This window comes from Plecotus auritus (genome assembly GCF_963455305.1).
Source record: "Plecotus auritus genome assembly, chromosome: 10".
In the NCBI taxonomy this organism is placed as follows: domain Eukaryota; kingdom Metazoa; phylum Chordata; class Mammalia; order Chiroptera; family Vespertilionidae; genus Plecotus; species Plecotus auritus.
Window position 1 is genome coordinate 48,300,282 of NC_137785.1, and position 12,357 is coordinate 48,312,638.

The 12,357-nt window shown below is 53.3% G+C and overlaps 1 protein-coding gene across 1 annotated transcript; it reads left to right on the forward strand.

Annotated features, from left to right (window-relative positions):
• The first annotated feature begins 27 nt into the window (after nucleotides 1-27).
• LOC308235601 (uncharacterized protein) lies at nucleotides 28-12,069 on the forward strand. Its single transcript, XM_080644590.1, has 7 exons — nucleotides 28-85; nucleotides 3,089-3,190; nucleotides 8,218-9,210; nucleotides 10,407-10,622; nucleotides 10,750-10,893; nucleotides 11,106-11,323; nucleotides 11,409-12,069. The coding sequence occupies exons 1-7, from the start codon at nucleotides 62-64 to the stop codon at nucleotides 11,575-11,577; spliced, it is 1,866 nt and encodes a 621-aa protein (XP_080500716.1). The 5' UTR covers nucleotides 28-61; the 3' UTR covers nucleotides 11,578-12,069.
• The last annotated feature ends 288 nt before the right edge of the window (nucleotides 12,070-12,357 follow it).

The following is a 12,357-nucleotide window of genomic DNA, read 5'->3' on the forward strand; positions in this document are numbered from 1 at the left end:
AGGGTCCGTGAGACTACACTTCCCAGATGCCTTGCGCGGGGGCGGAGGCGGCAGGGATGCGATGGCGGAGTCGCTGCCCCTGGAGGTGAGAGGAGGCCGCCCTCAGGTCCAGCTCGGGCCAGGCCCCGCCCTCAGGGTCCCGGGCTGTGGGGAGGGGCTGTCAGACCGCTCGCCGAGTCCCGCTAGCCAGGCGGAAATGACCCGTACGGTAGATCAGAGGACTTGCAAGCTATGGGTAACGGCCCCACCGTTAGGCTACTCCGTCCCCTTAGTTGGGGGACATCCTCTTCTTCTCCATCGGCCCCAGGAGATGGCTGTTCTGTCACCTCAGAGAGAACAGGGCCTCTGCCTACCCACCTTCTCTTGAGATGGCCGCCCTCCCCCTCAGTAGTGGACGGTATCTGCTCTATCCCATCGTCCCCAAAGGGTAACCGATCTTATTCCATTGGTCCCTTGGGATGATCGGTTCATTCCCTCCACCCCGAGAGATGGCTGTCCCCTACCTCTGGCGGTGGGAGACTGCCTTTCCCATCAACTCTGGGCAAGGTCGCTGAGTTCTGTCCCCGAAGACGGGCCTGCTCCCCCTTCCCTCCGCCTCCAGTGATGGCCGCCCCTACCTCCTTGACCCCAAGGGATGTTTGCCCCTCCTCCTTAGCCTGAAGCAAGACCTCTCTGCCGCCATTATTGAGAGCAGGTAACAGGTTTTGTCTCCAGGGGACTCTTGGATGACTCCTCCAACCTTTTTGCCCTGAGAGTTGGCCGCCCTTTCTATGCCTCCGGGAGACTAGACACCTTTTCCACATCAGCCCTGGAATGCCTCTCCTTCCCCTTAGCAAAAATAAGACTGCTCCCACCCCATGGAGCCCCCTTACCATGGCATCTTTTCTTCCCTTGGCCCCAGAGGTTATCTACTTCATCCACATAGATCCCAGGAATGACCAGTCATCTCTGGTAGCCTCTTGGGACGGGGTTCATGGGATGGCCACTCCATCCTTATCACTGCCTGCTCTGGTCTCTCTAGAAAAGCCACTCCCCTTCCCAACTCAGAGAATCCTCTCAGTGAGGACAGGTGTTTTGCCCTCTACTATCCATTGATCCTTAGGTTGGCTGCTGAGCCCCAGAAGATGGAACGGCCACTATCTTATCTCAGCTCAGAGATAAGATATCTGCCTCCCCTGGGGGTTGGAGGCTTGGTCATTCCCAGTCCCCATAGGTGTTCTCTTCCCCATGTCTAGCCTCCTCCCCAGTCATTCTCTCAGTAATTGATCTGCTTTATCTCCCCACCCTGAGCAAACCTTTGGTGAAAATAGAGATAGAGGACTATCCATCCTTAATTCAATCCAGTGAGTATTGGCTGAGCACCTTCCGTGTGCTAGGGATGAGAGGAGATCAGAATGGGCTGATGAGGTCAAGCTTAAGGAAGGGCATTCTAGGAAAGAGGCTCACATAGGCAAAGGAAATAGACATGCTGTGTTTGTAGGACGGTGGGGAGACTGGATTGGGGAAGCTCTGGGATCAGGGATCTAGTTGGGCGTGTAGGCCTGGCAGTGCTGACCCAAGAGTGGAGATTGTGTTGTGAGGGTACTGGGATACCCCAGAAGTTTTCATCAGGGGTGTGCTGAGACCGAAAGCTATTTTTTGGAAAATTAACCTTGCTGCAGTGTGCAGAATGATTAGCAAGAATGAGCCTGGAGGCAGGAGAGTCAGTTGGAAGATTGTAAAAGGAATCCAGGTTTAGGACACTGAAAATCTAGGCTACTAAGTAAAGTTTCAAAGGTAAAAATATTAGTAACAGCAATCCAACAACCATTTATGGAACACCTACTAGGTGTCAAGCACATCATATCTAATATAACTATATCTTAATCCCCATGAGACTATGACATATGTTTTCTAATATCCCCATTCTAGGAAGTAGTGGAATTGGGGTTTAAATGAGTCTAAGTTAGCCTGGCCTAAAGCCTATGCTTGACACCTGTGTCTGAGAGCAAGGGACAGAAGAGCATGACAAGTACAAAGGATCATCAAGACCTTCAGAGGAGATGCACTGTTGGCATTGAAGCTCAGGTGCTGGAAAGTTGGGAGATGGGACTGCTTTGGACTGAGGGCAGAATATGAATTCTGGCTGAGATGAAGGTGATAGTAAAAATATTTGGGTGAAGGCTTCTGTGGACAGTTGGTGACACTGGAGTAAGGTAACATGAGGATATTGAATTGTTGGTTATTCCTATAGAGGTAACTGTGGAAGCCATGCAAATGTTTATTCTAGAAAATAAACAGATGGAAAGACCCAAGTCTGAGCCCTGGGAACCACTGACGATCCAGAGACAGGGCAATTGGAGTGGTGAGTGGAGCCCTAGAAAACAGAGTATCATAGGAGTCAAGGAAGGAAGATTCCAGAAGAAGAGTTAACATTAGATCATTCCTGGCCTCACACCCGACTCCCTTTACAGTTCCCTATAATAGGGCTTCCAACCTCCCCCACCCTCCCACCAGCCTCATAGAGCATAAGGGCCTGAGCCTCCTGGGCTCGGTCTTGCTGGGATCATTTCTTAGCAGCTGAGAAGGCAAGTTGGCAGTGGAGAAGATGGGGAAAGAGTGGGTTCCCAGAGCCTGATCTATGAGGGCAGGAGGAAGACGTATACCTTCCTGGAAATCAGAGGAGCACCTGGCTTGCTATGTTGTAGAGCCTATACAAGATATGTCATTAAACTCTCACAATATATATTAAACCTCATACAACTGCCATTTTGCAGATAAGAACAAGGCTCAGAGAGGTCAGTTGATAGAGTAAAGATTTGAATTAGGTTAATCCGGTTCCAATGCCCAGGCTCTTATGACCAAACTGAGCAGGAAGTTTGATTTTTATAAGTCTGTACAATCCCGCAACCAGACCAAGTAAAGGTTCCTTCACAGCAAAGATACTTGGGAGGTGGAGATGGGACATGAGGATTCTGTGAAGCTTAGGATTCAAGATGAAGTAGAAGCCAGTGATCTAGTCCCCTCAGCCCTGCTGTGCTATCAGCCAGAGAAAGTTCCCCAGGCCGCCAGCTCTAACAGCCCCCAATGCCCTCTCTTTTTCCCTCAGATGCTCACATATATTCTGAGCTTCCTGCCTCTGTCAGATCAGAAAGAGGCCTCCCTCGTGAGTCGGGCTTGGTACTATGCAGCTCAGAATGCCCTTCGGGAGGTAAGGTGCCCACCCTCACCTGGCCCTTTCTCAGTTGTCTCTCACATCAGCTTGCTCATGGCCCTACTCATACATCGTCCATCCATTTATTCATCATACATATTCATATATACATTATGTTTGTACATACTTGGCTCTGGGACTATACAGATGAATAAGGCATAGCCCCTTCCCCAAGGAGCACATAGTCCAGTGGAGCAGAAAGACAAGTGATCGTAATATCCTGTGCTCAGTGCTGTGATATTGGATTGAAGGGTGCTCCGGAAACATGAGGAAGGAGATCCAAAGGAGACAGCAGCATCGGGGCGGGCTTCCTGAAGGAATAGGATGAGGATGAAGGTTGGCCTTTCCAGGACTGGTAGCAACACAGGTGAAGGCACCAAGATGTGAAATAGTTCTGGAAACAACCATACAAGTTCCCAATGACTGGAGCGTAGATGTGTGTAGGACAAGTGGTAGGTGATAAGGTTAGAAAGGGGTCAGACTACAAGCTGGTAGATGTGCCAGGTGGCATTGCTGGGGTTTTCTCCTGGTTACCATCCTGGAGCCTTTAAAGAAATGTTAAGGCTGGGGAGTGACACAGGGTGATTTGTGTCTTAGAATTCTGCAGTGCAGAGTGGGCTGGAGAGGGGGAGGCAGAGTATAAGGAGACAGCCCAGCTTGGAGGTGAATGCAGACATCTGTTCGAGTTGGAAAGGCAAGCAATGGTAACTCCTTGTTTTAATTTTTACTTATTACTGAGGTTGAATAGTTTTCTCATTAGTTGACCATTTATATTTCCCTCTTTTATTTATTCATGTTCTTTATCCATTTAACTCTTGGGGTCTCAGTATTCTTATCTATTTGTATAAAATTTTTATATATTAAAGAGACTAATCTTTTACATATTTATTGAAATATATTCCTAGTATGTTTGCCTTTTAATTTGATTTGTAGATATGTGTTTGTTATGAAATACAGAGATTAAATTTCTATGTTGTTGATTTTGAACATCTTTTTTTTATTTCTTCCATTGCTTTTTATTTTAATATATTTTTATTGATTTTTTATAGAGAGAGGGGGAGCGAGGGGAGGAAAAGAGAGAAGAGAGGAACATTGATCTGTTGCCTCCTGTTAAACCCACAACCTGGGTATGTTCCCTGACTGGGAATAGAATCAGCAACCTTTTGGTGCCTGGAACAATGCTCAACCAACTGAGCCACACCAGTGGCTCTTCCATCGCTTTTTAAACTTAGGGATCCCTTGCCTCTTCAGAGACTTGATAAATATACACTCATGTTTTCTTGTTTTTTTATTAGACTTTATTTTTGCTCACAACAGAATTGCTTCTTCTGTTTTACAGTGTGAAACTTTATATTGTTTTTATCAGTGAAATTATTTTGATTTATGCTATGAGATAGAAGCTAAACTGATTAGTTTTCAATTAGCCCAAATACCATTTATGTATAATCTTCCCTTCCCCTTCCCTGCTGGATTAGAATCCGCATTTGTCACATATTAAATGTGGAGGGCCTGTTGTCGAGTTACCTGTCCAGTGTCATTGAGCTTACTGTCTGAAGGAATTTGATTTGGACCTGTTTAAAACTTAAAGTATGAGACAGCTGGATGGTACAATCTAGTTGGTAGTTGGGTTTCTGGGCAGGATGAAAAGGAGGTAGTGCCCCAGCTAGTAGGTGCTATGGAAGGTTGTGGCTCACCAAGGCCACATTAGGGCCTATGGCTCACCAGGCCAGGCTAGGATGCTGGACTCAGTGGCTTCTTATTCTCCCTGACCTGCCCCATTTACTCCCAATTTTTCTCAAATAAGAAAGTAGACAAAGCAGCACCCCCACATACCCCCAGGCTCTGCCTGTTCCCAGGGGTGGGGGCTAGGGGCTAGTTGCCTGCTGCTGGGTTGGTCACTGTGAAGAACTCAGAACATCTCAGCTTCTGCCCTCCTCTGCCTTCACCTCTGCCTTCACCTGGAGATCTAACTCCTCTCTAAACACCAAAGCCCCTGAGTTCCAGGGCCTGTTTCCTCCAAGGCCTCCTAGAGGACAGGTGTATTCGCTTTGGATTTCTGTACCAACAGACAGAGGCCATTTCTCTATCAGGTGGCTCTCCAAGTCTGCACACAGAGGCCTGGAGCCTCAGCTCGGGCTTCAGTAGCTACAACGCAATTCTGGCCTCTCACAGTCAAAGGACATGTGTCACTTTTAGCAGGTGTAGGGCATTTCCCAAAGGACTTTGCATTTACTCTGAAGACAACAGCATTGGGAAAGGAGGAGACCAAGGGCTAGTTGGCCTCTGTGGATAGGGCGGCTAAATCTGGAGTAGGTACCCTTGCAGTCCTCTCTTGAGCCTCTAGAACAGCCGTGGGCAAACTACGGCCCGCGGGCCGGATCCGGCCCGTTCGGCTGTTCTATCCGGCCCGCGGAGCCGAAAGAGCAAGGGTTCTCTTGCTTTCCCCTCCGCTCCTTTACTTTGAATTTATATTAGTTCACACAAACACTCCATCCATGCTTTTGTTCCGGCCCTCGAGTCAAAAAGTTTGCCCACCCCTGCTCTAGAAGCATCTTCCTAGGGTCTGGGAGGGGGCTTTGCTATACCAGGACCAAACACAAGGACCCAGGAGCCTGCTGCTCTGCCCCCCACAGGTGATACATATCCCTAACAGGTTGCTCCTGAGCTCCTGCACTTGGAGTCCAGGCTAGACCACCAGGTGATGACTTAGAGGCTGCCCCCTCCCCACCAAGAAAAATGGTGGAGAGCAGGGAGGCAGGTGAGCTGGAAGTCCTTTAGACCAGGCCCTGCCCCTTTATCCAGTGGCTTTCACTGTTACCAGCCCTGAACTTGGACCCCAGGCTGACTGCCAGTGCCTTCCTTCACTGTTTGTCTACCTTGTTTATAGGGAGGCAGTGGGAGAGAGAGGAACATTCCACCCCTCACCCCCACCCCCACACCCCTACCCCACCCCACTCACACCCCACACCCCAGGGCTCAGGAAAGAAGGAAGACTGAAGGCAGAAGGAGCCGGGGCCTGTGGGGGTGGCTGAGGGGGCGGGTGCTGCCTGGGTAACCAGCAGGCTCTGCACTCCCCCAGCCATAGTTCACTCCATGCATCATCAGACTGGCTCATCTGGCATGCAGAGCATGGAAACGGCTGGAGGCCTGCTGTACCTTCCCTTTCCAAAACCTTTCCTCCCACCTCACACTGGGATGTTCCCCAGCTCTCCTGAAATCTGAGAGAGGGACCCAGGTCCTTGAAGTCTCCACTGCCCCACTGTGTCCCAGTGTCCATGAGGGGATGTGGGGAGCGCTCCTATCATACATAATGATCTCACTCGGAATGGGGTGTGGAAAGGGAACCTGGTTTGACCCCCCAATCCCTGTGGAAGCATCCAGGAGCTGGTCCCCATCACTTACCAGCCACTCCTCCCCATGATGACACCACGGTAGCCATAGATGACTGCTTCTCTCTGACAGAAGTCAGGCTGGTTTCTCCTCACCTGGGGCTGAGTTCCATGTGTCTTCCTGGGAGGATCCTGTGGACTGAAATCTTACAGGAGTGCACGTTGTGTGCCATGTCTACCTTTCTGCTCTCTTCGATGTTCTGTGGGGCACCGCAGGGAATGTGAGTGTGTTCTTACAGTTGCTGACAGGGCAGTTTTCCAGGGAGCTTGCTTTCCTGCATCAGGATCATGCTGATACATTAAGACAAGAGCCTCTTTGAGTACCACTTGCCTGCAACCTGGCCATCCTCAGGGAGGAGGAACAGGGCTAGGATTTTAGAAGCCAAACCCTCTTCTCCCTCCTGCCACAGACCTGTTCCACAAAGACCTGTACCCACTGCATTTTAGCTCCCTCTGGCACAAGGTCAGGGAAGGTTTTGTGAAACACCTCATTAGCTGGGGGCTCCCCAAACTCCTACACAAGCCAGCTTATTCCCACAACGACTTAGCCCTGAGCTGACCTCCTGCCTCCCCCACTTCAGCTGTCTGCTCCCCACTCTCGCTCGCCTGTTCTTCCAAGGCAGGGCCAGCTCAACTTCCTCGGAGCCCCTGAGATTCATTCATTCATTTCAGAGAGGAAGGGAGAGGGAGAGGGAAATAGAAACATGCATGATGAGAAAGACTCATTGATTGGCTGCCTCCTGCCCGTCCTACACTGGGGTCCAAGCCAGCAACCGGGGCATGTGCCCTGAAGGGGAATTCATAGGTTGATGCTCAACCACTGAGCCACACCGGCTGGGCAAAGATTCATTCTCTTGGTTCCTGCCCCAGAAATGGAGGCTCTCCTTCCTTACCTGGATAAGATGGACCCTCCAGAGAAGATCCTTGGGAATCACAAGCACTCTCAAACTCTGGAGCCTGGGGAGCTCACACGAGTTAGTGTGTGCACATACACACATGCATGCATGCACACATTTTCACTCACACACAAAACCCATTTTTGCAAACATGTGGCTGAAGCCACCAGGGGGCCTCAGCCTCACTGCCTGCCCCAGATCTCGCGGGTTGTGGTGAGTGACACCTGCCTCGCTTCTTCCCGCGTTCAGCTGATCTGAGGGCTATTTATATGCTCTTGAGAAAGTAGCAGAGGCTGGTTGCTTATTAGCTAATACCAGCGGCTGAGTCCATGGGTCTCAGGGCCACCTGCAAGTCCCAAAGGTTGAGGTCCTCCTGCTCCCTGGAGGCTTTTCTGGGCCTCCTCCAGGCCATCCCCTACCCCTCCTGTACCCTGCATGCCAACTCCCCACTCCTCACAGGACTCCATAGGCATCTAGACCCATCCATCACTAATCTCATGTCCTCCCCTTAGTCATCAATCCCCTTGGGCCCCAGTCATCAATCCCCTTATCCTCCCAGCTCCCACTTCCCATTAGCACCCCTCAACCACACATGACATTTTATACCATAGTGGGCCCCTGTGTAGAAGGGTCCTTCCCTGACCTGCCCTGAACCTCTAACCAGCAACTTGCCACCAGATTTGATGCCCAGCACGCTCTGAGGTCAGAGGGCTAACCCAAGTCTGCTGCTGCCCTTTAGATAAATGTGCGGTACAATATCCCTGTGTCCTCGGCCTCTCTCCCAACCATCAAGAGAATGGGCCTCAGGGGCGTCTCCTGCATCAGCCTGACCAACCTGGATGGCTCACCAGCTTCACACCAGGTGCTGCAGTCTATTGCCTACTACCTGGGCCCCCACCTGCAGAGCTTGTGCCTCCGTGGGGGCAGCCCCACAGAGGCCTCCTTTGTGGCCCTGATCCTGGGCTGTCCGGTCCTGCGTAGCCTTGACCTCAGTGGCTGCAACAGCCTCTTTGCATCGGGCACACTGCTAGCTCAACCCGAAACAGCACAGCAAGTCCAGCAGGCACTGAGCGGCCTCCGCGAGCTCAACCTGGCTGGCCTGCGAGACCTGGCCGACCTCAGCTTCAACAGGCTAAGCAGCTGCGCCCCCAGACTAGAGCGCCTCTCCTTGGCCTACTGTCACCTCACCTTTGAGCTAGGCCCAGCCTGGGACTCCATCAACCCCCAGCACTCTTCCCCATCCCAACTTTCCTTCCACAACCTGCTGCGATTCGTCAAGGAGCGGGCCGCTAGGCTGCGCGCCCTGGACCTGAGTGGCACTGGCTTGCCACCTGAGGCCCTGCAGGCCCTGGGCCAGGTGGCCGGGCTACAGCTGCAGGAGCTGAGCCTGCACAGCTGCCGGGACCTCTCCACAGAGGCTGTGGCTGCCCTTTGCTGCCAGCAACCAGGCCTTACCTCCCTGGACCTCAGCGGCTGCTCAGAATTGGCTGACGGGGCACTGTTGGCTGTGAGCCGGGGCCTGCGGCACCTCCAGCGCCTGAGCCTAAGGAAGCTGCAGCGGCTGACGGATGCAGGATGCACAGCCCTTGGGGGCCTGCGGGAGCTGCAGAGCCTGGACATGGCTGAGTGCTGCCTAGTGAGCGGGCGGGTATTGGCCCAGGCTCTGGGCTCAGTGCACAGAGCTCCACCCCCACTGGCCTCTCTCAGCCTGGCCTACTGCTCCTCACTCAAGGTGAGCCACCACCCCTTCCTTCCTCCCCAGGGCCAGGGCTGGAGAAGTGGAGGTGTGGCACGAGGAGGGAGAAACTGCCTGATGTTTGTGTCCAAGCAGTTAGTACTGAACTTGGAACACATTCTGGACGAAGAAAGGGGCCTGGACAAGACAGTGTGGCTGTGTGGCCACTAGCACCCCTCCTGGCAGCTCCCACTTGGGCTCCGGTAAAGGGAGGCCCAGCCCATGAGGTGGCATCCACTGTGCATGCCAAGTGCTCAGTGACCACTGCAGTCGGGGGCACTAAAAGTGGGTGTTCCAGAGGCTAGGGAGGCTGGAGAAGGAGGTGACAGAACTGAGCCCTATGGGGAGGGGCACCGAGGATACACAGAAGAGGTTTCTCAGGCAAGGCCCGAGGGAGGTAATGTGATGTGGGGGCAGCAGAGTCACTTTCTGTCTGAAGCCAATCTCTTCAATAGGGCTCAGCCCTGTCCCTCTGGGTGGCATCCCTGTCTTGGCAATGGCAGTCTTGTTTAGCGGGTTATTTTTTCAATCTATCAATGTGACCAGGGTATTCCCAACCTGAAAACTGCCTCTCAACCCTTTCCCCACAGCGCCTCTCTTCCCCTGCCCCCCTCCATCTTCCTTTTACCACTATTGTCTCTTAGCTGGACCCTGGAGCCTCACTTTCTTGTGTCTCTCTACAAACCAGTTTATTCTACTCCACCCTTAGCTCCCACTTCCCCCATCACGACTGCTTCTGCCAGGTGGCAGCCCTGTGCCCCCTGTGACCTCACAGTTTTGCTTCAAAATCTAGAGGGAGCATATCGGATTGGGTCAGATGTCCACCACTAGTCCAATAAGCTGTGGTCAGAGGAAAGCCTCAGCCCACCCCTTCAGCAGGGACTGGGAGCACAGTCAGGGGTAAATGTCGCAGATACCTGAGATATTTGTACCAGCATCTTTCCTGCCCCTGCCAAGCTCTATCCTCCAGCAAACTCCTCCTGGTGTCCTAGCCCCATGGCTACCCGTGTCCACTCCGACCTTCACCAGCACAGGGACATCATGGCCTCCCTCCGTGGGCCCTCTGCTAGCTCCTTATTGCCTGTCGGGCCAGAACCTTAGACAGAACCTTCTTAAGTGACCCTTGCCAAGCATGGCAACATAGACACAAGCCATCTTTCCATTGCTCTCTCCCTTCTCCACTTTCCTCCTAGGACACCTCAGTGCTCTCCCTGATCACAGTGCTGGGACCGAGTCTCAGAGTGCTAGACTTATCCTCTTGTGTGGCCCTCACCAACCGGACCCTGCAGGCCATCTGCACCTACCTCATTCCCCTCTCAGTCCTGCGCCTGGCCTGGTGCAAGGAGCTTCGTGACTGGGGGCTTCTGGGGCTGGGGGAACCAAGTGAGGAGCCAGCACAGAAAGCCCAGGTGTGGGAACCTCAAGGTCATGAAGGGTGGGTGGTCCCTGGGCTCACCTGCCCTCCTGAGTCTCTCTCTAGGAGCATTTGAGGGCCAAACTCCGGAGGAACTAAGAAGCAGGGGCCTCTTCCCACAGCCACACCGAGAGCTGGAGCATCAGGCCTCAGGCACCATGGACCCTTCTCCCCAGCCACAGGGCCCCTCCCTGCTCATGCTGCAGTCCTTGCAGGAGTTGGACCTCACAGCCTGCAGCAAGCTGACTGATGCCAGTTTGGCACAGGTGTGGGACTGGGGGTGGGGATAGGCTGAGGTTCCGGGACTGGAGCCAGGGGCCTGGGCCCACCCACTTTTTGCTTAGAAAATGTTCCTTTCTTATTGGCTTCTGCTGTGTATGGCCTCTCCTTTTGCTGGGGGTGGGGAACCTAGAAGAGCCCCCGGCACTTGGCTCCAGTGCCATACTACACGCCAGCCCCACATCCTCCATCCTTGCAGGTGCTCCAGTTCCCCCAGCTGAGGCAGTTGTCACTGAGCCTGTTGCCAGCACTCACAGATAAGGGCTTGGTGGCTGTGGCCAGGGGCTGCCCTAGCCTGGAGCGTCTGGCGCTGAGTCATTGCAGCCTCCTCAGTGATGAGGGCTGGGCCCAGGCAGCCAGCTCCTGGCCGAGGCTGCAACACCTCAACCTGTCCAGCTGCAGTCGGCTCACAGAGCAGTGAGTGTCCGGCAATCCCAGTGCAGGGGCTGGGCTGGGTTGGGCCCACCTCGGATCAGGCACTCACACAGGGGCCTTCCTGCAGAACACTGGATACCATTGGGCAGGCGTGCAAGCAGATACAGAGGTTAGATGTCGCAATGTGCCCTGGTATTAGCATGGCTGCCGTCAGGCGATTCCAAGCCCAACTGCCCCAGGTGATCTGCATCCAGTCCCGCTTTGTGGGAGGGGCTGACCTGACCCTAACACTCTGAGGCCAGGTCAGTAAGCAGAGGGATAGCTCAGACTCATGTCCCTAGCCCTGGCTTCTTGACCTGGAGTTTGACTCAGTGCCTCCTGTTTCCCTCTGCTGCAGACCCCAGGGCCCCTTCCCTAAGCTATAAACACCTTTGCAAGGACTGGAGGTGGGGCTAATCCAGGGCAGCCCAGGGTGCTTCCTACCCCAGTCTGTCCCACAGCCCAGCAGGGGCTTCTTGTCCGATACATGAGGCTGCCACAGGCCCCTGGAAATGCCAGCTCCTGATCTCCTGGCCAGGCCTGGGTCTGGAAGCCCCAGGCCCATAGGTGGCTGGGTCGGATGCTGGAGAGGAGCAGACCCCCCTCTTGCCCTGCCTACTTCCATCGAAGGCCTGTGCCCTACCTTGTTCCCTATACCAGTAGTTCCCAGTCCCCTACCAGCGCTGAACTTTAGCAGCCAAGCCTTACCTTTGTTGTAAACCCAAACAAGATTAAAAATTCCAGATTTTACCTCTTTATCTGAAGTTCTCAAACTAAAGGGCCCCTCCCCTCCCCACCGCAGTTGAAGCAGCCCTGCCCAGTCCAAGGACAATGGAGGAAACACCAGACAACTTCCTCGGGTGTGGCCCAAAGCCCCATAGGAGCCCCTAAGCAGGCCCCAGCTTCCCAATATGGTGGGAGACTCCAAAAGTCTGGAGGCCTCTCCTAGCATGAGCTCCCAGGCAGATCCTGTAGCAAAGGTACATCTGTGTGCACTGGGCCCAGCCAGACGCCAGGAACATACTGATTAATGATGC